This window comes from Lineus longissimus, chromosome 18, assembly GCF_910592395.1.
Source record: "Lineus longissimus chromosome 18, tnLinLong1.2, whole genome shotgun sequence".
NCBI classification, from domain to species: domain Eukaryota; kingdom Metazoa; phylum Nemertea; class Pilidiophora; order Heteronemertea; family Lineidae; genus Lineus; species Lineus longissimus.
In genome coordinates, this window is record NC_088325.1 from 11,413,550 (window position 1) to 11,438,119 (window position 24,570).

Sequence of the window (24,570 nt, forward strand, 5' to 3'; positions counted from 1 at the left end):
AGTCCTCGTTTCCCACCTCCAATAGGTTGCTGGGATTCGATGCAAAAGTGTTCCATAGGTAAGTTTGAATGACACAAAATGCCCATTTCCTTACAAGAAATGGCCATTTTGTTAGTTCATACTTACCTATGGAACACGGCCCTCCCGCCGTCCCCACAAACGGGACATACTCTTTATTAACGCTCAAGAGTAAAGACTAAATATGGCGGCATGAGATCGGCGCGATCTCGCGGGATCGGTCAGGGCGCCGCCTGGCGGCCGAGCTGTTAACTCAGTTCTCCCTTTAGAAAATTAAAGGGATACTCTTGTGTTTGAGCCCAAATGGAGTAACATGCAAAAGTGTTCCATAGGTAAGTATGAACTAACAAAATGGCCATTTCTTGTAAGGAAATGGGCATTTACTGAGCTTGATGTTTATAATAAGCTTACCTACAGTACAGCTTCGGGCTATCACAGGGAATAATCCAAAAATGTCCATCTCAAGACAAAATGAAGGACTTCCTTTGGGCTGTTTAGGTTCTGTCACGGGATGTTTGTAAATATGTGTGGTATTCTGCTTTCCTTGGTTAATGTGAGACAAGCCATAGATGCAGATAGCGTGAATAAATTTAATGCAGTGTGAGATCGGGGAGACCCCTATCAGTAACTTGGTGTAACTTAATCTGACCTACCTGCAGGAGGGACTTCTCACCAACTTAGTTGGAATTTTAATTCATAACAGGTATCCAGACCAGGTAACTGATACTTTGCCCGATTGGTTGGAGTTGCTGGCTGCACTACCGACTTGTTCTATTTCTCGACGACATCTTTTGTTTATATAAGGATTTTTTGTTTATATAAGGAGTGTGGGGGAGAAATTTCCCCGTGTGATTCAGTCAACAACATAGTTGGGCCATATTTTGACTCTTTTGGCCTAAATAGTGCGGGACCTAAATATTGCTGGGATTATGTCTTTCGTGTGAGTGGGTGAACGACTCTCAACTTCCAGTCACCTGTGCACCTGTTCTTAATTTTAAAACAAACCAAGTTGGTGAGAAATCCCTCGTGTGTAGCGGGCTTTACCTGACTCCTGCCTGCAGCCTGCTTCAAAGGGAGCAAAGCCTCACTCTATCAGCAGCGTTCTCAGGGTGATGACCTACAAACACCAGACTCTGCAAACACTTCTTTACATAAGTTCTAATCTGAAAGATAACAATGATATTTGTGACTTAGCCTGAGGGACATCTTGTGATAACTTACATCCCCATGCTCTGGTATGTCCCCTTTGGCAATATCGGAAAAAAGTCACGGGTATTTATGCAAACATGGTGCAAAAAACAGTAAAAGAGAAAGGAATCTTCCCAAGAGCGCTTGATCAGATTATTATTAGCGAAGCAAAACATAGGATTTCTGGTTGATCTATATGAACTTTTATCACATCAAGTAAAAGTTTATGCGGAAAAGTAAATTCATCTTGAGTTAATCTGAGTAAAAATGTTGAGAAAGATTTCTCTGTGATGTTTGTGTCATGAGTATATTTGTTCCAATTCACTTGTTACGCAAATGAGGCTGATCTGTTTTGCTGGAAATGTTGCCCTGCCAGAATGAGGGGAATCGTTCGCCTGCTTTTAAGGGAAAGGGAGCTATGTCAGCATTATTTGTCCCCAGCTGAAGCTGGACCCTTTGTTCTCAGTTTCGTTCTAGACTGTGGTGACAGAATGGTCATCACGGTGTTGCTTCAACCCCTATCTTATGGACGTCACAACTTTCTTGGGATTACTTTTTTGAACACGAGTCAAACAATCGTGTTTGATCAGAAAAGCAGCAGAAGTTCAACAGACATTTCCTGAATTCATTCATAAGCTACAGGATACATCACTTTGTCCCTTTTTGTCCCTTCTCAGCCAGAGGAGTAGTCAATTGTCACACAATACTCGTGCGTGACTCGGAGATAAATGATAATAATACGATTAACGCAGAATCTCACCTCAAAGTGAGAAGATGGCATGCGCCGTGTTTCATGGAAACGTGTCGTGACATCTTCTTTGATGTCCTCTGCAGTGAGAAAGTGATATCTTTCGAGGACATCTTCTTTGATGTCCTCGAAAGATATCACTCTGTCACTGCAGAGGATTAGAAGACCTTATGACACCCTAAGAGCAACTGACTGTGGCTTTATTAAAAAGTTCTGAAAGAGAGTTACTACTCCGATTGGAACTTTATTAAAGTGGCTGGATTGTCAGATGACATTTTTGTGATGTGATGACAGTCTGCTACTAACCAGAGCAGATGTTAAAATGTTAAAATGTTAAAATGTCATTCATGAAAATCACTTGTGGTTTCTCTAGAATGATGATAGCTGCACACTCGAAAAAGAACAAGTGATGGGGGTTTGCTATATCTGATTCCATTATTGCTAATATCGCCGTACTTGGGGGTGCATTAGCTGAAAGCAGTGATGTGATGTCAATCTCTACTGACGCAGATGATGGTTGAATATCCTTCATGAAAGTCTGTTCTGACATATCAAAAGTGATTTTCCCTTAAAATGCATACCACGCATAATAGTATGTGTATTGATGTTTGGCTACATATACATTTGATTCAAACATTTTACTGCCTACGTGCAGTTTGATCAAAGGCAGTTCTGTCAATTCAGTCAATTGGAAATGACAGAATCATCAGACTGTGAACATTTACTGTACATGTTTACCGGATGTTGTTCTGAGTTTGAAATGTTTGGAAAAGTCTGTTTGAAAATGTTTATCGGGTATTTGCGCAAATTGCAGAGCAAGAGCAGAGTTGGCCTCCCGGAAATTTGCAGTTGTTGACTTCAGCAGGGGGTTCACTAAGTCTGAACTTTCCTTACTTGGAAGTGCATTTAGCAACTGAGATTTGGCAAAGTGAATGTCTGTATTCAGTGTACATGTATTTGACCTGAGGTTGCTCAGGCCCCTCAATGATTTGTTGTAAAAAACATCTAAAGAAATGATATAAAATTAGATCTCTTATGTCAAGTATACTTCTGGAGGGCCCCTTCCTGTTCACAAATAAAACGTTCATGCTTCACTTGACACATATTTTCACCTCTTTCTCTATGAATGTGTAAAAATAGACTACAAGTACTATATTTCTTAAAGTGCACGCAGCAAATATACACTGTAAAGTTGAGCACATTTTCAAATACGATGTTGAGAAAACATGACATGAATGATATCAAAAATGTTCACGTCAACTAGAGTTCGACCATTGGTACAACCAACGCACATTACAATGCATTATGTACAGTAAGTTTGGTCTTGTATTTATGGAGGGCCCTTCATAAAGAAATCATAAAAGTGTGTAAATTTGACAATAGTGTCTGGTGGTCCTTGCGGTGCTCCAATGGGCCTATTTGATCTATCATTTCCCGCAAAATGTGGGTAGTAAGAACACTTTATGTCACCTTCTTGTGATAAAGTACCACCTTAAGCGATACCTGCTGAAAGTGTTTTCTTTGAAATCAATGTTTAAATTTATAGAAAGGCTAGAAGTGGCCACTGAATTTGTGGAATAATAATAGATTCCAGTGTGGTAGTATGTCTACACGAAAGTACTGTGTAGAAGCTATATCTGTTTAATGGCTTATATATATGAATACTGCCATCTATCTGAAGCCACAAAAGCTTGTCATAAGCATCAGGGATGTGCCTTCCTAAAGGATGTTCACAAAGTGTCATCCAGGTCATGAAAGTTTTGCATGTTGTTAGTAATGAAATCTCCTTGACCCTGTTCACGATTTTGAACAGTGGCTTACTGCCAGTACAGTAAATTCTTACTATTTACCAAATACCCTCTCATGTTGATCCAACATGTTCCCCGGGTTGCTCATTATTGAAAGTCATCTCATCTTACCGTTGAAGAATGTCAAACATCACTTTGGATTTATTGAAGAGGGATCAATTTCATGATCGATTCAAACTGGATAACTGGAATCGAAATATTGGTGCAGTGGTCAAATATTAGGCAAGTAGTTCACTTGGTGTGGTTTGTGCTTCCATCAAAGTTCGATGAGAGTAATGCCAAGAGTGCACACCAATGAAGAGTGGTGAGATTAGAATTGGAAGTTGTTGACAATGTCCCATGTCAGATTTCAACGCTGCACCAATAAGTGTGTTCTAGTTGCTTCCTGTCAACAAGTGTTTCAGGAAGCGAAGTCAGTCCTGGTCCTTCCCAAATCTAGTGATGTTCCAACAATAGAGAAAGTAGCGTTCCTGAATTTGGAAACTGTTCAAAAGTGCTGCCATCAGTACTATTAGGTTGAAACCAACATTTCCCAAGTGCGTTTGGCATGTTTAGAGAGGGTGCCATCAATGCTGGCGAGTTAGAATGTTAGTGGAGCATGATTTGCTTTGCACATCACTCGCATGTCATGGGGTCATGTACACGAGGTACTGTACATGTCACCCGCAGCGAAATGGTTAATTAGACCTGGTGAAGCAAAATGGTACTGTCAAGTGAGCGTGTGCAGTCCTTTAATGAATATTCTCTGTGTCTGCGATATCAAGCTAGAGTTCAATTGTCAGATGAAATGTCAAGGTATAAAGTGGACCTAAAGCTATTTTGATTCAAGGGTGTGACAAAGGAACACTTCCTGCTCTTTACTCCCAACTGGACAGATGGCATCCAAATTAAACTGTTCCAAATTTTACACTTCTTTCATCCCTATTATCCCAAGCCTGCTTCAGTGGCGCGTGCCAGCATCACTGAGAATTGCACCAGGTGAGCAAAGTTAATAACCTTGTCCTCAATTCAGAAATGTGACACTCAGTGTCAGAAATTTGTTTGGCCACTTCCCCCAGCTGCGGGTTAAAAACAATGGTTGACATCAGAAGGGGGCCAGGGCATCATTCTCCCATTCAGTTACAAATTGTTCAGCATCAGCAGTCATCTCCTCAACATCTTCGTGCAGGTGGAGAGGCCTAATCAGCCTCTTATTCAGTAATGAAGAAGTAGAGCTACATCCTTGCTCTTCATTGTATTGAAGCACGATTGATGTGTAAACTTGGCAGCACGAGATCAGAATGAATGGGCCATGTCTGTAGCATGAGGTGCAGATGCGAGCGCCAACACATTTAAAAGAAACTAATACTGGTCAGATGGGGACTCAAAAACCTTCAAATTCCCCTTTCCAATGATATCCGGTTTCTAGACCAAAACTTGATGTCATGACATTGGGCATCTTGACCCATCAAGTGATTGACATCATATGACCGCTCGTTCCTACTCTGGGTATCAACAAAAATACGCCTTGCATATTTTTGGTATCAGTGATACAAACAACTGGAGGACTGGAAGGATATTTGGGTCTGATCAGTAGTTGAGTATAGCTTTGATCTTGATGTTAAGCACTACAACTTTGCTGGTCAGCTAGCTGCTAGTGCAAAAAGAGTCCCACTTTTAACCTCTTTTGTTTGTAATTCTACAGTAGGGGACATTCTCCTTTCCCATTCCCTCTTAACGGGCAAATGCCGCAGCATCCAGCCCCTCATACGACAGGTGGCGAACATTGATAACCAACTCAATTTCACTGACGCGTGCACAGAAATATTTTTCATTGGTGAATAGCAAGAGAATGACCAAACAACCCATTTCAAGTAATCCTTGAAAGTTTTGAGGGTCGTGCAGGGGTCAGGGGCATGTGTTTGGAGATGAAATGGTATTGAATTATTGTGTGGGTTATTGTAGATGCAAATTTGGAATGATGAATAGTAAATAGTGTTCATGAACCTGGTAAGTGCGCCTGTCTTTGTTCGGATGATTATGATATAAAACACGGTCTGTCGAACTTTGCCTTGTGTCATGGGCTGCCCATGGAAAATATTTGTTTTTGAGTCAACCTGGTGTTATGTCATGTGTGTCAGATGTTGCCATAGCATTATAGGATGGGGATGGGTTGTGAAAGAGGATGGTGAAGGCAATGCAGTTAAAACAGTGAAGTATACTTTCGCTACCAGAGGTTCGACAGGGACAATTTTTAAGGCCGACGCTGTTTGTTAAAAATTTGAAATTTGTAATTGAATTGAAAATTTCCAATTGCTTAACATTGATACCAAGTCAACCAATGGTCATGACGTCATTATCATTTTGGCCATTGTGTACTTTTCGTAGGAAAATCAAGCGGTCTTATTTGGAGTAGTCTCAATTCTCTTGAGCAACAGAATTAAAGGGTCATCATCATAGAATTTTGAAATACCATCGTAGTCATTGTATTTCTTTATAATTCCCACCAGTGCAATAGTTCTTTTTCTATTGTTAAATGACTGACATTAGGTCGGACACCGCCTTAGGACCGACAGCTATCCTACCCTCTGGAGTTGAAAACAGGATTGAAATTTTCTCATTGTTTATTCTCATAACTTCTTGATGTTTGCCAAGAAAAGATCAAAGGTGTTCTGTGATATTGTAGGGAGGGTGATAATGGGGGACCCACATTGCTCGCCACAAATTATTTTGGGGCAGGTTTAGACATGCTGCCAAGTTGCATTTGAGAAGTTTCAAAGGCCACTCTCAGGCCCACATCCAGAGTCTTTGAGGGCCGCTACAAATCAAATAGGCACTTTCACGGGTCACAGGTTTTGTAACCCTTGATTCAAAATATCTTTGTCACACTGGTATGCACTGGAAGAGGAACCATTTTGTGAACAGGTTAGGACAAGATGGATAAGTACAATTGCCAGTTTTGTCACCAAAGTGGTGGCTGGCTAAGAACTGTGTCCAAGAGAAGGCCCATCAAGGTTGATAGGGTCTGGTCATTTGAAAGCTTCCTGTTGTCTTCGGTAAAGATGTGACTATTTCAGAATATGACACAGCCGTGTGAACAGATTGAGTTGAACTTGTTGCAGCAGGAATGACAGTTACGTTTGTTTCGTTGATTGCCACTCGCTTCGCTGCTGCTTCAAGAGCTATTAGGAAGAAAAGGATCTTCTTGGGTCCCATCGGTTGGTCTGTTTAAGGGGTGATTGTGTTGTCCAAGTTCCCATATTTGGAGTACACTCCTTTCAGAAGTTTGCTGGAAGTGGAAGCCAGTTCTGACTTGTTCTTAGATGTTACGACATTATGGGGGCTGTAGGCGGGAACTAGAGGGTCAAATTGGTAGTCTTTAGGTGATGAGCGAAGACAGTAAATAGCCTGAATGGTGTTAGATTCAGCAATAACCATATTCCTCAGATGGGCGTGAAAAGATTTGATGTCCTGTGAGATAGGGCGAAATAGGAATAACATAAGAACGAACTCTTAGCATGAACAGATCATTTTCAAATTGCAACACGAAGTGACACTCCACTTTTTGGGTGTTGACTTTAGTACTTATCATAGCATTGTGTGGAAGTATTTTGACTATTAGTTGACAAGAGCTGATCAAACAAAAAATCAAATGTCAAAGATAGACTTTAGTTTGTCGAACCATACTAACTTTTTGACCAACAGCGTAATAGAGGTTGATCTGTGTTCACTAGTTGTTGACACTAGAAGCACTGCCATCTTGATCTGTCTTTCAAAATATTGACACCACCAAAGCAAATCCAAAATATAAACAATGTGTATCTGTTGTATGACCTGACGGTTAACCGTCCTGTTGTATTTTACGAAAAGGACAGCAAAGTAATTTACACTGTCATAAGGATGCCTTCCCAAGGCCCCTCCCTAATTGTGCATAAAAAACAATGCAGAGACCTAGGTGTCAATGACTGCAAGGGCCATGGCAAAAGCCACCAGAAATATGTCATGGTGGTCAGGGAAATCTTTGCTTTGATTGCAAGTAAGTATTTGATCTGAATGATAGAAAGTTGGGTCTGAATTTGTCTTCCCAATGTGCTTGTCAGAGAGTCCCTGTAACAAAATGTGACAAAAGTTATTTTCATGAAAATACCACTATTTCTATTGTGTAATGAAAGAAGGAAGCTTTCAGATATCTGAATAAACACGGATTATTGCAACTACATTGTATTTGAATGAAACTGGGGCGGTCTGTTGTGGGGAACATGGATTTCATCCTACTATCCAAAAATAGACTACACCTTAAGATTTTGGCATGACCAATGTAATGACACCTGACTGCCCACTTGGATGCAGCATAATCTAATTGAATGATGATTGGCAGGTGCAACAATTGGATACAATGTAATGGAAAATTGCCTCTCGCATTCTCGAACTTAGATGTTAATTGTGCAAAACTTGTCGGTTGTCATCGCACCAATTCTGCGTATGACCATTTGCATCAACTGCATTTTCGCCTCGATCAACCCTATTTTTGCAGAACTTGGGGGAAAATTCGCGAAAGTCTACCAGAAAACAACCACATCCACCTTTAGGCCAAGTGTCTACCCTGAATCTGCTAATTAGCATATAAAACAAAGAGTGACTGTGGTCAATATTCGAACTTATACCCCCTCCAATGAATGGAAAGCAATACCACACCACAATCTGACCTCTGCTGTCTTGTAGGATCATCAGAATGCCCTAACAGCATATCAACCCTCCATTAGGCTCATACATTATATTTCTTTAGTTAGGGCAGTGGGGACATTTGGACATTGTCTGGTCAAATGAAACGAGATGATGCTTTGTGTCCATGACAATTATGAGTGGGTTGCCACGTCCAGACCTGTTGTGGTGGACATAGATTTGGTAGAACGCTAATTTTATGTCCCTGTGGTGATTAAGCTGGTGATAAACAAGCTGATAATAACATGTTTCTGATGCACAGCACCCCTTCTGGATTTGGCAAGTGTTGTTAGGGTCTGTTGTGACTAGTCGTTCGTATTGTAACAACATTTTCCTATAGAAGTGGTTCGGTCAGGTATGGCTGACTGAATTGTTGGAGAGATTTGTCAGCGATGCAGGGACCTCATTTTGAGGAACGGTGAGGATTTTGTCACTCATTGAACAGACTTGTTTTAAAGAATGTTAAATTTTATATTCATTGAAATTATGTTTTGGCAGTTTTCAAATATTGGCCTATCATGTAAATGTGCTACATTATGTCACCAGAACATTCTGATAACTGCATCCACTCATTCCCACCCACCCACGAGCAGGCAATGATTATCTCATCAAAATATACAATTCGTAAGCATCATCAGTGTTGACAAATTTCACACCCAAACTCCCTTGGAAAATGTTTTTGCTGGTTGCATCTATCGCTTGGCAAACTTGAAAAGTATGGCAACAAATGACTGCACTTTTTCAAATGGTACTCCTAAATGCCCGCATTCCGTGACAGCCTGAACCTGACATGGAATTGGTTCGGGACTTGTCACTAGTACCTTGCTTTGAAGAGTCCTAGAACATCACTCGTTACTTGTTGGAGGAGTCGTTACCATGCATTGGGTCTGATTTGCAAATCATGATTCTTATGAGTTGTTTGATATTTTGTTTCTGGGTCTGTTTGCCCACTCCATAAACCGTAAAGGATAGATTAGAATTAAACAAAACTGCTTAGTTTTATATTTGCAACATTGTTCAATGCATTATCAATACTGTTATATTGTAGCAAAGTTAGCAAGAGTTGATTTGAGTCCTTCTTTTTCCCAAAAATTCTGATTTAATGAATTCTCTTCTGTTCTCTTCTTCGAGGGCAGCTGTGAAAATCCGGTTGTAAAGCAAATTGATAGTTTTTGCAGCTTTAATGTGGCCTTGTGATAGGAAGCATTGTGGTCTGTGCCCCGTGACAACAGAATTCTCTTGGCATGCCAAATACGGTGTCTCACATCAGAGATGAAGTGGAGAAGTACGTTCCTACCACTTGAGGGTTTGCCAAGGTAACAAGTGTGAGGAGGGGGCTCTGAGGAATGTGCTGGGAAATCCAGGGCGTTTGCCGCATATCGCAGAGTCAGTAGTCAGTTTTTGGTACATGTACATGTAATTCCCAAAGACTGCACTGTATGTAGTGTGGGATATAGAAATACTGCTAGAATTACATGACCACAACGAAAATGTAATAAATTGAAGTGACCTGCACTTCCCTAACCTTGCCTCCTAATTAGACTTTGATTAAATCAACTCATTAAATCTAGCAGATGACCTTCATACTTTTATCTAGTCCATGCTTCTGTATAATTAGGCCTATATATTTCACACAATTGCAAAATATACTATTTGTAATTGGCTAATTTGATAGTTAAAGTACATTCTCTCTTCGTATGAGAACTGGAAATCTGAGCAGTGAAAGCCACGCAGCCTGGTGTCCTCAAAGAATGTTGTAGCACTTGATTAGGAGTTGTGCCGTCCAGCACGCTGGCTGTGGGAAAATTGCTGATGATCTGCTTATCAGAAGGCCCCAGGCCTTTGGTTGTTTTTGCTCTATTCCTCGAAAAGATACATGGTACTTTTTACTTCATTGCAATGGCCCTAGAGTTATCAAATTAAATTGAACCCATCTTGTACAATAACATTAGTTTTAGCATGAGCCAGCGGGAAGATTAGCTCACATTATGACTGACAAATATTATAAATGGAAATAACATGTACTTGTAACTGTAATCATGGATCACTTAGGAAATGGGATGAAATATTACGATTTCAAATCCTGTCACGTTTGGTTTTGGGCTGCGTAATCTGTTGTAATTGTTAAAGACATTATCCTGACTTATCAGACCCATGCAGCGGTTCTTGGTTCCCCACGGTTTTGAAGTACAAATAAAAATGTAACTTTTAGATTTTATAAATCTGTCGTATCAGTTAACTTGTGAATCCAGGGAGCGTGGCAACAACAACAGTTAGTGCCCTTCATTTGTTTTGACAAACCATTGGACATGACCACTTACAGGAAACTCGGGGTCCCCCTCCCATTTATGGCTGATTCGATCTCTCTTGGACTGGCTGTTGAACCAAATGGCAGGCATTACTGATCTCTGAGACAGCTTTAACTGACATTGCCAAAGAAAACAGAGGTTTCTCCAAATTTCATTTCTTTGCTACTTTTCTTTTCTTAAGCCTTTGGAATAATTTGTATGATTTGTTGTCGTTTATCATTGTTGTCGTTTATCATTGTTGTTGTTTATCATTGTTGTCGTTTATCATTGTTGTCGAGCACCTTGCCTGATTATGTTGTCATTTCAATAGTGGTGCTGAACACAGTTCCTTTTGATAACACGTGTCCATTTTTGATTTCTCCTTCTGTATCGCTGTTCCTTGAGCCTAATTTGTTGTCATTCAATGTTGATTTCAACTCTTTTTGGTAAATGTTGTTGCCAATCGTTGGGTGATTTTTCATACTTTTGTCGTGTTATTGTCAGGTGGTCACATTTTGCTTTTATTCTTTTTTGCTTACTATCGGTTTATCCAAGTCGTCTGTTGTCGTTGTGGATATCTTTTCATGCAAATTCCTGATTAAGATGCGATTACAACGAAGAACGTCAGAGAAAAAAAAATTGTTCTTGCTTGCTTCTGACGTTGTGGTGCTGCCATCTACAAACAACACTGCAAACCAGTATTCTAAGCAGCTCATCTTGGCACTGGCGTTCGTAGTCTAGAGATAACAGCATTGTTTTTTGGTAACTTTTGCGAGCACTTTTGCTTGGGTTTCTCAGTTTCTGTATGTGTCTTGTGCCTGTGCTGTTTTTGCTTCAATTGTAGTCTACAAAGATTGATTTGTGATATTTAGTTGGGTTTTAAAAAAGTTTGTGACTTTAAACAGTGGTCACCCTGTCAATTCACGTGCTTCAAGATTTTACGAATTTGAAAAACTGGCAAAGTCATTCTTTGGATGCTTTGGATTCTGTCTCATGGTGAAGGTGTCTTCCCTGTAAATATAAGCGTCATCTTCTGTACATATGGTATAGCCTTGCCTGTATGGAAACTTAGCCTCTGGCAGCGCTGTAAGAGAATGGACCAAGGACCAATTCTAAGCAATTGTTCTGTGTGCCAGCTCGGTTCGGAGAGACAATATTTCACCCTTAACCTTTTTTAGGAGCTTCTGGAATGACAGGGTTAAGATCAATTAAAAAATGACTGTAGAGAAAATAATTGATGAAAATAAGAAACAAATTATAAAGGCAATGTCTGTGGTCATTGGAAACCATCCCTCATTGTTCCTTGCTTCATACACTCTCGGTGCTTATCAGACTACTTGATTCATTCTTCTGCTCAAAGAGTGTGCTTTGCATGTAAATACTGCTAACGGTGCATGGTCTTGTCTCGTTCCTAGTTGCACCCAACACTGTGCAGTTGACGGAAATTCCCCAAGGTCACGTATCGCAAAACTCGACCAAGGACTTGATATGTCAGGGCGGCTCGGCAAGCAATCCCAAGGCCATGATCGAATGGCAGAAGGTCCTCAACGGAAAAGTTACATTCCCGGAAAGTTTGACAGTGGAGGAGAACATGGAAGAGCGGGAGTATTACGGGGTCAAGGTCATGAGCACTGTGAGCTTGGACACGACCAAGGCGAACAACGGAGCCGTTTACAAATGTCTGTTGGTTTATAATGGAAAGCAGACCATTAACTTGCAGCATCAAGTCACCATGGATATTCGCTGTAAGTTTCCTCCGCTTTTCACTAGGTGTCAGGACGTGCTTCCTCTGTCACAGGGACAATCGGGCATTGGCTTGGATACAATGCTGAGTCAGTCATGTCTATCTCAATAAAAGAGTAGCTGGTTAATTGCCTTTGAGGACAAAACACCCATGGCCTGCCTTGACCATACAGACTTGCTTTCCCAAGTTGCGAAGAACAGTAAATGTTTTTGTTTGAAAATCCAGTTTGAAAACATCCTAATTTTCTTCTGTGTAAATCCATTAATGGGTGATTTCCTGAAAAAACAACAAATTTGTTTAATTTTAATTTGTTCCTTTACTAAACATGATCACCTTTTCCATTTCAGTCAGGCCAACAAACATTGTCCTATCAGAAAGCCCTTATGGCGCAGTGTTGGAAAACTCACAAAAAATGCTCACATGTGAAACAAGCAGTAGTAACAAACCGTCTTCCATCATTTGGAAAAAATATGTCAGTTCAAACAAGGGGTGGGCGACCATTCTGGGCGGGGTGCAGCAGTTGGTAGTGGGCGAATACAATTCGCGGCGAACAGTTAGTACATTACTCGTGCAAACAACACGTGAGCAGCATCTCGCGCAATACCTTTGTCAGGCCCGTTACCAAAATTCCCTTCTGAGCATCAAACAGACTACTGCCCTGATCATATACTGTAAGTATGAAGAATGTTCCATGACAACTTGAACAAAATTGCCAATACATTTGAATATTCTATGGTATAGGTTATGTTGTTCTAGTTGGTGTGAAACATACCTAATGTCGTAATGTATTTCATGTTTTTCTTTTTCTAAATAAATCTTATCAGTGGAAATCAGAAATGTTGATTTTTCTCAGAAATTATTTGTTAGAATTATCGTATTGTTTTGTAATAATGAGGGAAACCTCCACACGTTGTGTGATGTCTTCAGTACAAAAATATATCAAAAGAAATGTGGATATTTTGTTTGAAATAAAAATGTCTTGTTTCCACTCATCTAAAATTTGAATGTGGCGAATGGTTCATTTGTAACTGCACTACTTGGCATGATTAGCATTGGCATTGTTCAAATTTCAAATTCGACTAATGGCTAGAAGTTTTAATTATGTAGAATAGACTTATTTATATTGCTGCAGTCCTGGTCTGAAGAAACGTTCAATCCATTCTTCTGTAACATACAGCAACATTTGTACATATAAAAAACAACAATGCATACATTACTTCTGACCAGTACTGTACTTGCTCAATGCCAAGTAGATGTTGTTGCATGAACACAGATTTCAAGGTTGTTTTATTCATTCATCAATTTTCTTCAATCAATAGGATTTCAATTTATTCTGTATCATTTCATTTTAACCAAGCTCTTCTTTGGTAGAGTTCTTTTGAAAAAATATTCCATTTTCAGCTAATTTGCATAATTATGATAAATTTCAATGTGTTGCTATGCAGTTTGGTAACTAGGCAGATTTGACCATCCTTTTGAAAGATTTTACTTTTGATATGGAAGTATACAATAATATTAATGCCGAGATAGATGACCAGGCGTCGCATTTTATACTGGCATCTAATCCCGGTAACCATTTGGAAAGCCATAGCAACCGGTTGGTTGCTGTGACAACACCATCATATCAGCATGGTTGCTATAGTAACTTCCCAGCACTGCTTCCTTCCTTCTCCCTTTCGCACACAATTATCATATGATTTTCATCTCATTTCTCTTCCTTACATTATTCGTCCTCTGAAATTTACTTCAATTTTCAGGCAAGAGATATTTTTCGACATCTTATCAAAGGTTTTCTAACATTGCTATTATGGTTTATATATTGCTACTTGCAAATAGTTCATGTTTAGAAGTGTTTCTTATAACCAATTACAGTATGCAGTATAAATTATTGCATGTCTTGAAGCATGGCATCTTTTTAGAGCTCGAAAGTTGCATGGGCTAGTTGGTTCCGATATATATATCGGTTTACAGAGGGAGTGTGTGCATGAAGTACTTCTGCTTTGTAAAGTACAATGTACAGATTCGTGCAGAAATATAAACGTGCTCTTGACAAAAACAGTTTGAAATACTGCCTGATCAAAAGGTTACCACCCTTCATGTGTGGAGCAATATTTTTGGTACGACACGTACTCGACATTCAGCTGTCCACTGATCAATGTCCGTACAAACTCTTGACGTGCCTGTTTAGAGCCATTAGTAAATGTCTCCGAGGGTAAACAGTGGTGAGAAAAAAGACGTATAATTTGAAAAATAATGAAAATATCTTATTTACAGCTACGTGCCTAAAAGCATACAAGCTTCTTATTTCCTGTTTGATGATATCTGACCAGTCACTCCATCTATTTGCAGTTCCACACAACGTCCAAGTCAAAGTCAGCAAGACGACGGTAAATGAACATGAATTTGTGCGTTTTGAGTGCGACACCAGTGGGGGCAACCCAGCGCCCATCAAGCGGTACCAGTGGCTCTGGAAGAAGAGTGGCTCCACCAAGGAACAGGTCATCCAGGACACCGAAACCAGCACACAGAATGGAAAGTATTTGGAGTTCACGCGTATCCCATACGATAAGAGTGGGACATACTCTTGTAAGGCTTGGAATGATGGTGGAATGGGACAGGCGTCGACAGTCCTTAATGTACAATGTAAGTTTGTTTTGGCTTTCTTCACAAGGTCTGACAAGGGATTTCACTGAATTTGAAAATGTAAAATTAGATTGTGTCCAAATTGAGAGGTGACGTGCAAAGTATGGCTTTCCCGGCTGTTTTCCTGAAATCCTTTCTTTATTTGGCACCATCATCACTGTGGCCAACGATGCAGTTGTTCATCATCATCAAAATTGTTTCCTGCATCGGATCGCCATTGAAATTTTGTCAGAGGAATAGAATCTACTCTTGGCTACTGTCCACATATGTGGGATCTTTTACTTGCCATGGCATCTAGACTCTCCGATAAAAGGGATCAACGCTTTTGGTCTCATCTGACAGACCAATGAATATTCGTACATTATGTTGTGAAGTGCCTAGACTTCTAGTTCCCTGAAAGGCCTCGTTGATCAAGACATACAATCTTGATTTTTACACCATGGCATCGTAGCCTGCCCTATTGACCAAGAGGCTATGAGACTGCTCTTTGTTGTGTTTTAGGAAGGACAATCGAGTATATTCACTATTTGTACCACCTTAGCTTACTTTTAGATGCTGGACCCCCTTACCATGCCCTACATTTCATTTTCTCCCACAGACTCTCCAAGGATAGACCCCGAAACCAAAATGAAATATGACGTCGCAGGTGAAATGGGCAAGGAGGCAATGTTCGAACTGTTCATCATCGCAAACCCAACTCCAGTCACTACTGGTTACACCTGGTCCAAGGATGGCAACGTCATATCGAGAACATCACCAGATTATGAAATAATTTCCGGGCCAACATCCAGCAAGTTGAAAATCAAGAACGTCAAATCCTCGGATTATAAGAACTATACATGTTCGGTTAGAACGAGTGGGTTCCAGGCCAAGGTTTTCAAGTTCAAACTTCTCAAAGCAGGTAAGCTCCTCCTCTGAGCAGGGAATATTCCTTCAATATCCAGCAACAATGCACTATGAAATAGAGATACATGTAGCTGTCACTTACACCATAAGGAACAGGTATGACAGTGGGCTCGGAACCTTTACCTTTGAGTTGACAATTCCTGATATCATTAATGTTGTTGCACCAACTTAAAATCCTGGATGTATTTTTTTGAAAATTTAGTTATTACTGTTTTCATTCTGGTAAAAATCTACAATTTACTGTGGTATATCTCACTTAACCATGGTAAACTGCCAGAAATACAACATGGCATTAAAATACACTTTACCATGGTAATGGTAGTATTTACCACCTTGAAATTTGTTATCACCACAATAGTGAAATAGCTATCATAACATCAGCTAATACCATAGTTTTGTTTCGTACATGTACATATAAGGGAAGGCACATCAGCAGTGTGTTGTTCAGTTATCAAAATTGAAAATCATTGAATCAGTTCTAATTATCAAAATCCTGATGCCAACTCCGACATTTTTGATGCTTCTGATAAACCAAATCAAAGAGCCATCTGATAGCTTTATGAGAATTTTGTAAATTGCAACAGTCACAACTGTTTCTTCATTTTAGGTCCACCATCTGCACCCAGCAACCTCACAGTAGTCAACTCAACTGCTGTAGCCGCTACACTGGAGTGGGTCTCAGAATTCCCCGGTGGATCAGAGCAAAAGTTTTACGTTCAATACAAGACATCTGAAGAGAACTGGAATATTGCCTCAGAGGTCCCACCAGGGGGAATAGCTGATCCAGGTCTCAAGAAGGCGGTGTCTCATAAGGTCATGAACCTCAAGTCGAATGTCTGGTATGTGTTTCGGGTGCGCAGCAAGAACTCCCACCCGGGGCCCCACACGAGTAACTTCAGCAATATTGCCCCAAAAAAGACCCCAGGTGAGTGGTAGCTTGTAGCTTTCGAAAAGTTCTATAAGTCAGATCTAATTATTCATAGTATGGGTTACTTTTGGCCAAACCATCCATTGAATAAGATTTAGAATGCTGCATTCGTGAGACGGCAGCAAAAATACACGTGTAGGGGTATACAGTATCGCACTCGTGGTGCAATAATCGTTGAAACCTTGTCTGTGTTCAAGCTCTCAAAACTGTAGGTGTAGCTTCATGATGTCAGGCCTGGTTGTGCCATAGTAGGTTTTCCCTCCAAATTACGATGATTGGCCTATGCACTGTTACCTAAGATGTGTTGACAGATGAATATAATTTCCTTCAGTTACCCAGTATAATAGTTTAGATGCACCTTAACCTCTTTGATATACTCTAGTTTCGCATGCACTGTAGTAAGCCAGTGTATGTGTACATTTTGGTAGGCCCATGACTGGTGCTTGACCAGCAGCGTCCATGGCAATAGTGGCTTGAACAGAAGGCCTAAAAATTATCCCATTACGGGTCTAGAAATGTGCACTATGTAAAGATCTGGCTGAACATTAGAAGTGAGAAACTAGAGTATTAAGTCACTGATGTCTATTACATTTTGTAGAGGCACCTCAAACTTCCGTCCTGAGTGTGAGCCGTACAGACAAGGACGTCACCGTGCGATGGAAACAAGTGACGGGAAAATATACTTCAATAAAGGTCAAATACTGCGAGACCGGCACAGAAGACTGCATGGATTACCTTGTGGAAAAACCAAAGGAGAACTATGCAACATTTTTTGTCGATGCTGACAAAACTTATTATTATTATATGATAATCGAAGATGGTGGTGATGTCGTCTACAGGAGTAATCCGCTAGTTGACGATGACAAGACAAATACTGGTGAGTTGGGGAGTTATTTCAAAAAAGATAAAACCATTCATCCAGCTCTAAATCACCTTTTGGAGCACAACGAATTATCAAGATTTTGTCTTGTAACCCTCAGTTGTGTGATCATCCAGTCACGAAAGAAAAAAAGGTTACAACATTTTGCTGCGATGCTTTTGGCAACTGGACTGTTCAAGAATTAGGCTCACGGAACAACAGGCCCAATCTTGGGAGGACCTCAATTGTTCGAATTTGGTTCTCCGGGGCTTGTAAATGTAATTGATTACTAGTAGCAGGACTGTGGTTTGCCTCAATTGCAATATCTTTGACCATTATAGAATACAATCGCTGAAAGGCTGTGTTGTCGCTGTCGACATGACATGTACATGTACATGTAACAACAGAGCTGAGTTTGCATGTTTGGTTTACGCCAAAGAAACCTAGTGTTTGCCTCTTACTTTGTTTTCATCCTCCCTGTTCAGGTGGTGTGGCGACAGGCAACATCGGCATGATCACAGGCATCGTCGGAGGGGGTGTTGCGCTGATCCTGGTGGTCATTATCGTGATTGCTATCATTCTACGAAAGAAGAAGCCAAGCAAGAAAAAGAGTAAGTCAGAATGGTTATTCATGAAAATAATTTCAAAAATTGGAAAAGTTTTGGCAGAAATTGTGTAAATTTATTCTTAGTGGAATACGGATATTGCAGCTGGACACGAGTGCTGGTACAGGGTGTTAACAAAAAATCTTGGTAGTTTTAGTGTTGAATAATATTGGTCTTGTAGAAATGAAGTGTCGTTTTTAATGACTTGGTCTTTTTCAATGTGGATTTAAGCAAACAAAAAAACTTTTACTACATGTATTAGTATTCAGTACAAGAAGCCGTAGTGAAAAATTTTACTTTTTGAAAACATAATTCAACTTTAAAGGTACAAAATGTTTAACACCATGTAGGTACACTAATCATGTCAAGAAACAGTGATTTTGGAAAAATTATTGACTTACCGTCTGGACTAAAAACCTTCTTTTTGCATCTGGGCTCATTATTTCAAATGGCAATGCAATTTTGGCTTTTACCCTAAAACATTCTTTCCTTTCTTCAGGAGAAGCTCAAGAAATGCAAAAGTAAGTACCGATAAAGTCATTGCGGGTCAGCAAAGTAAGGCAAACATGTTAAACTGAGGAACAGGTTCAGCATTTCATCATCCAACCATATTCAGATCACTCTAGAGAACATATGTGACTGCATTTATGAGCAAAATGTTCCGAGTCAAATCAACTTTTCCCATAACAACCAGAATTAGTTTCTGAGGTGCAACTGGCTGAAAATAAGGATAAGTTTGTTTCTAATTGAACTTCTAGATGCCCTAATTTCACATGAATAGTTAATTTTTATTGCATGTTGCATTTTTCCATTGAACTTGTACAGTGCACTTTTTTAGACAATATTTTCCTCGGAAATAACCAGATGCTTAATTTGTTATTAGCAGTTTATAGAGTTTAACATACATTGTAAGTTTAATGTAGTGCAATTCTTTCGTTGTTCAGTTAGATAAGTCCATCAACAGAGATTGTTCCAAGCAACTGATGCAAGGAAATGCTCTTACAAAAATGTTTATTTTGTGTCATTCAAACTTACCTATGGAACACTTTTGCATGTTACTCCATTTGGGCTCAAACACAAGAGTATCCCTTTAATTTTCTAAAGGGAGAACTGAGTTAACAGCTCGGCCGCCAGGCGGCGCCCTGACCGATCCCGCGAGATCGCGCCGATCTCATGCCGCCATATTCAGTCTTTACTCTTGTGCTTCTACGAAGCACATCGTTTTTTCAAAGCTGCCGTGAATTCGATTTAAAACCAAATTCAACCAGCCAAGTCTAGACGATTTTTGGGTTCATTCACCTACGGAGTAGACCGCCAAACTAATCTTGGCATTAGTATTGTCCAGTCTATTTAATTATAGACATTTTCTTAGCTAGCTTAGTCGACCCGGCTCCATTATTTTGATCTTGGTAGGGTAGAGTTAAGTAGGCTATTCTCCGCTCTATTGTAATAAACAAGACTCAGATCCATTGCAATAGTGTTTAATTCAAGTAGGCATGTTTTCCTTTCCATTAATTATTGCGTCCTTTCTGGCCTACTTGGGGTTCCCAGTGTTTTTATTGTCATTGGTACCATTTTTTATATGGCGTACCCCTCCGACGGCATCCTTTGTCTCACCACAAAGGAATGCGTCTGGTGGCGGGAAACGGGCCGCGAAGACGCCTAAACCCTCTTCCGGTTCCGTTTCCGGGCATATAACCCGGAGGTCTAGAAAACCTCCCGCCACCACCCCTTCCGTCAGCCGAGTTCCGTTCCGGCCGCGGCTGCGAAGGATGCGGGATCTGACATTATTAATGTCTGTGGTCCCAAGGGAGACTTACATCCAATAAGTCTCCAAGGGTTTAATATACCCCGGACCTCAGGGAACCTTCCGGTTCCCCTGTCGTCCGCTCCCCCGAGTACAAGCCCTTTGTACCCGCGGGAGCACCCTGCTTCCGGTCCGCCGATTGCAGTTCCGGTTACTGACGCGGGTTCCCGTTTTTCAGTAACCGAAGACTCTACTGGGGGTTTTTCTCAGTCTTTACTGCGAAATAACCCCAGTCCTCACGGACACAGTAGAGTAGGGCCGGACCTTATAACGCCACCTCCAAAACGCCATGCGTCTTCGGTAACAGCGTTTCCGCCCTCCGTACCTCCTTCTAAAAGGGCTTCCGGTAGCTCCATACCGGCGAAGGAGTTACGGGCATTTCCGGTTTCGGACTTCGTCCTACCGGAAATGCAGGCACCTTCCTACGTTGGCCAACCTCTTGGGTGGAACCAACCGGAAGTGCCACCCCCTCCTCGTAGCAGAGGCGTCGTTCCCATGGAACGAGCTACGCAGAGAGGACATCTGAACTCTAGTTCAGAATATGGGCAACTTCCGCTTCCGGAAGACCCATTCGCCCGCACATACGGCTTCCAGGGTTCGCTTATGCGCTCACCCTCGCCTCAACCGCCCGTCGTTGAGAGAAGCCGCACGTCGGGTCCGGAACCCGAGTCGGGACAGCAACTGTCCCAGCTCATCCAGATGGTAGCAGGTCTTTCTGATAGACTTAGCCATCTGGAGCAGGGTTCCGGTTCCTCTGGTGCGCCTGGTCCCATCGGATACCCACCATCCGACTCCTCTATTTTAGAGGAATTTTCTGAGAACGAGAGTTCTCAGCCAGGCTACCGCTCCCCCAATCAGGAGGAGCTGTCACCAGAGGAGGCCAGTATCCTGTCGGATATGAGGACACTCAGATCCTTGATCAGAGCGTACCTCCCGCAGGATCTGTGCCCTACCCCGCCGGAACTGCCAGCCTTGTCAACACCGACCTTTTCACTCTGGGGACAGGAAGTGGATCCCAATCCACAGGTTTCTCAAGGCTCCACTCGGGCACTTGAATTCCTTCCTCCCTCCCCGTCGGTGTTAGCAGTCTCTGAACTTTTGGAGCGTACAATCAGAGACTCACAAGGCGCCCACCAACGTACTTCCATCCCTGTCCTTCCGGCAGTCGGACCGGAAGCTTGGTGTAAACCGGGGAAGTTGTTCACGGCACAACTTCCTCCCGTTAGGCAGTACCGCGCTGACTATTATCGAGTCAGCTCGGCCGGCTGTCCAGCTGCAGCATCGACTTCCATATTAAAGGACGATGTACAGCTGGACCAACTCGTGCCTAGGGTGACTTCCTCCTCGGCTTACCGAGACCTTAGAGCACAAGAGGGTCTGGCCAAAAACACGTTAGCGGTGCTCTCCTACGCAGAGCACACTAACCTGGCCCTAGCCAGATCCCTAAAAGATAATGAGTCACTATCTGATGACACAAAATCGCTTGTGACATCCTTGTCACATTCGATTAGGCACGCTATTGCGCTGTCCGCCAAGACCGCAGCAAATAGCGTCCTACTCCGTAGAGACGCCGCACTGGGCTCTCTCAATGTCATCAGATCCCTCCAGCTGGAAGGGGCCTTAAGAACCGCTCCTATGGACGGTTCTTTCCTGTTCGCAGATTCTGTACAAGAGGCGGCTCAAGCACAGAAAGATTGGGACAAATTATATGCCCCCACTGCGACACAGAGGGCCAAGACCTCTCTACCTAACGCTAGAAAGATAGAGAGGCCCCAGCAGGCATCGGGTTCAATCCCGTACGCCAGGCAGGTCCTGCCTAGGCCTACCCCGCCTAGTCAGCCTGCTCCTGCTGGATCCTTCCGACGGGAAGCGGAGGGTCGCCGGACTGGAAAGAGGAAAAATACTTCCTCTAACCAGGGTGGATCCGGTCCGACTAAGCACTCCTTTCGCCCAAGGGGTGCTGGCCGGAAGAGGTGACTCCCCCCTCCTTTCTCCTCCCGGACGCAAAAAGGAGCCGACTCCGGTAGTCGGGGGCCGTCTGCAAAAATTTGCAGACATTTGGGACGATTGGTGCCCAAAGGGGTCCCCAGTCCCAAACATGTTGAGGCACGGAGTGAAACTAGATTTCAACCGTACCCCCCCGACTACCATATATCCAACCCCAGTTCAGCCACCGAAGGACCCAGTCAAGGCCTCTGCCCTCCAAGCAGAGGTCGCGACATTACTGGAGAAGCAAGCTATCCAGGTCCTTCAAGATCCATGCTCCCCCGGCTTTTACAGCCACGTTTTCTTGGTTCCCAAGAAAGCAGGGACATGGAGGCTGATCATAGACCTTTCCAGGTTAAACACCTTCTTGAATGTTCCTCATTTCAAGATGGAAACCACCAGGTCTATAGCAACGGCGATACAGCCCAACGATTGGGCGGTATCGATGGATTTAATGGATGCGTACTTACATGTACCGATCCATCCAGACTATCAACACTTCCTTCGATTCCATTACGAAGGAAAGACGTATCAATTCAGGGCCCTGCCGTTCGGTCTGGCATCGGCACCCCTAATTTTTACGATGATAGTCACAGCCTTCGTCGCTCCCTTTCACGTGATGGGGTTCAAGCTCCATCACTACCTAGACGATTGGCTACTCCGTTGCAAATCGCGGGAACTACTACTGCAACAACTTCAGGTTCTAAAGCAAAAAGTAGTTTCCGCAGGTTGGATTATCAACGAAACAAAGTCAGAATTCATACCATCCCAAGACTTCGTTTACGTTGGAGTTCGGTTCCTTACGGCCATAGGGAAAATGCTGCCCCCCCCTAGACAGGATAAAGAAAATTCTTCATCGCGTCGCAGAATTCAGAGGAAGGACTCAAGCTCCCGCAAGGCGATGCTTGAGCCTTTTGGGACTTCTGAATTCGGCAGCAGACCAAATCCCCCTTGGCCGTCTATATATGCGTCCCATCCAGATGTTTCTGATGTCTCTATGGAAACCCCACAGGGACCCATTAGACAAGTTGGTATTGATACCTCAATACCTACTCAAGAACGTCTGGAACTTCTGGGAGTCGGAGACTCGTCTCCAAAGCGGTGTAGATCTTGCTCCACCGCCCCCAGAAGTGTCCCTGTTCACAGATGCTTCCCTACTAGGGTGGGGAGCACATCTGAACAACGGGGACATGTCCATAAGAGGTCTATGGACAAGGGAGGAGACCATTCTTCCAATAAATATATTGGAAATGAAGGCTGTCCTTCTTGCCGTGAGGGCTCTTTCCCTTCGCCTGAAGAATCGGAGAGTAACCCTGTTCTCCGACAGTTCTACAGTAGTAGCATATGTCAGGAGACAGGGAGGCACAAAGTCCGGCATTCTTTGCCAGCTAACTTGGGAGCTTTACCATCTTTGTGCCGACCTTGGAGTATCGATATGTGCCAGACACATACCGGGCAATCGCAACATCCTTGCCGACGCCCTGTCCCGTCAGAACAAGCTAGTTCAGACAGAGTGGACACTCCATCAGGAGATTGTAGACGACCTTTGTCGCCTTTGGCAATCTCCGAAGGTAGATCTGTTCGCCACCAGGCTGAACAATCGCCTTCCCATCTATTACTCTCCACTTCCGGACGAAGAGGCCCTGGAAGTCGACAGCCTTACAGCCTCTTGGGTCGGGCTGAACGCATATGCGTTTCCACCCCTCCCTCTCATTCAACCAGTCCTGAACAAGATCTTGACCAGCCATCCGGTGAGAATAACTCTCATCGCACCTTGCTGGCCAAATCAGGCCTGGTTCCCAGCCTTGCTGGAGCTCCTGATAGATCACCCCAGGAGTCTTCCTACTTGGAAGCACCTCCTGTGGCACCCCCTGGGGAGATGCTACCACCAGAACCCTGGATTTTTCAATTTTCACGCCTGGAACTTATCCAGTTGCATCTCCACCAGAGAGGCTTTTCGGACATCGCTGTCAAGCGCATGTCCGCACCTCAAAGGGGGTCTACCCTTGATGTGTATCAAGGAAAGTGGTCTACCTTCACTTCCTGGTGCAGGGAGAACGGAGTTAATCCGATCTCTCCCTCTATATACAGATTAGTTGATTTCCTTATTGAATTATTCACGGAAAGACAACTATCTGTCACGGCTATAAAAGGGTACAAGTCCGCCATCGCTTCTACCCTCCGTGTTTTAAGCACCTGGGATCTTCGTTGGGAGGACCAAATAACCCCTCTTTTCAGAGGAATGTTATTAGAGCGTCCTAGACCGGTTCACAACACCCCTAAATGGGACCTTTCTGTTGTCCTTAAGGTGCTCATGAGGCATCCTTTTGAACCCATGTCT

The 24,570-nt window shown here is 42.5% G+C and overlaps 1 protein-coding gene across 9 annotated transcripts in view; it reads left to right on the forward strand.

The window, feature by feature from the left end:
- LOC135502660 (hemicentin-1-like) overlaps nucleotides 1-24,570 on the forward strand; it is a 158,601-nt gene that overhangs the window by 119,097 nt on the left and 14,934 nt on the right. For 8 of the 9 annotated variants that reach the window (XR_010449802.1, XM_064795628.1, XM_064795627.1 and 5 more), the window contains 8 exons: nucleotides 12,167-12,496; nucleotides 12,843-13,166; nucleotides 14,845-15,138; nucleotides 15,737-16,039; nucleotides 16,652-16,969; nucleotides 17,571-17,849; nucleotides 18,317-18,442; nucleotides 18,936-18,957. Coding sequence is in view for 8 of the 9 variants with exons in the window: in XM_064795628.1 (XP_064651698.1) it covers nucleotides 12,167-12,496; nucleotides 12,843-13,166; nucleotides 14,845-15,138; nucleotides 15,737-16,039; nucleotides 16,652-16,969; nucleotides 17,571-17,849; nucleotides 18,317-18,442; nucleotides 18,936-18,957 (1,996 nt within the window). In the remaining variant the exon portion in view is untranslated. The remainder of the gene's footprint in view (nucleotides 1-12,166; nucleotides 12,497-12,842; nucleotides 13,167-14,844; nucleotides 15,139-15,736; nucleotides 16,040-16,651; nucleotides 16,970-17,570; nucleotides 17,850-18,316; nucleotides 18,443-18,935; nucleotides 18,958-24,570) is intronic. The other variant, XM_064795634.1, reaches the window with a different exon arrangement.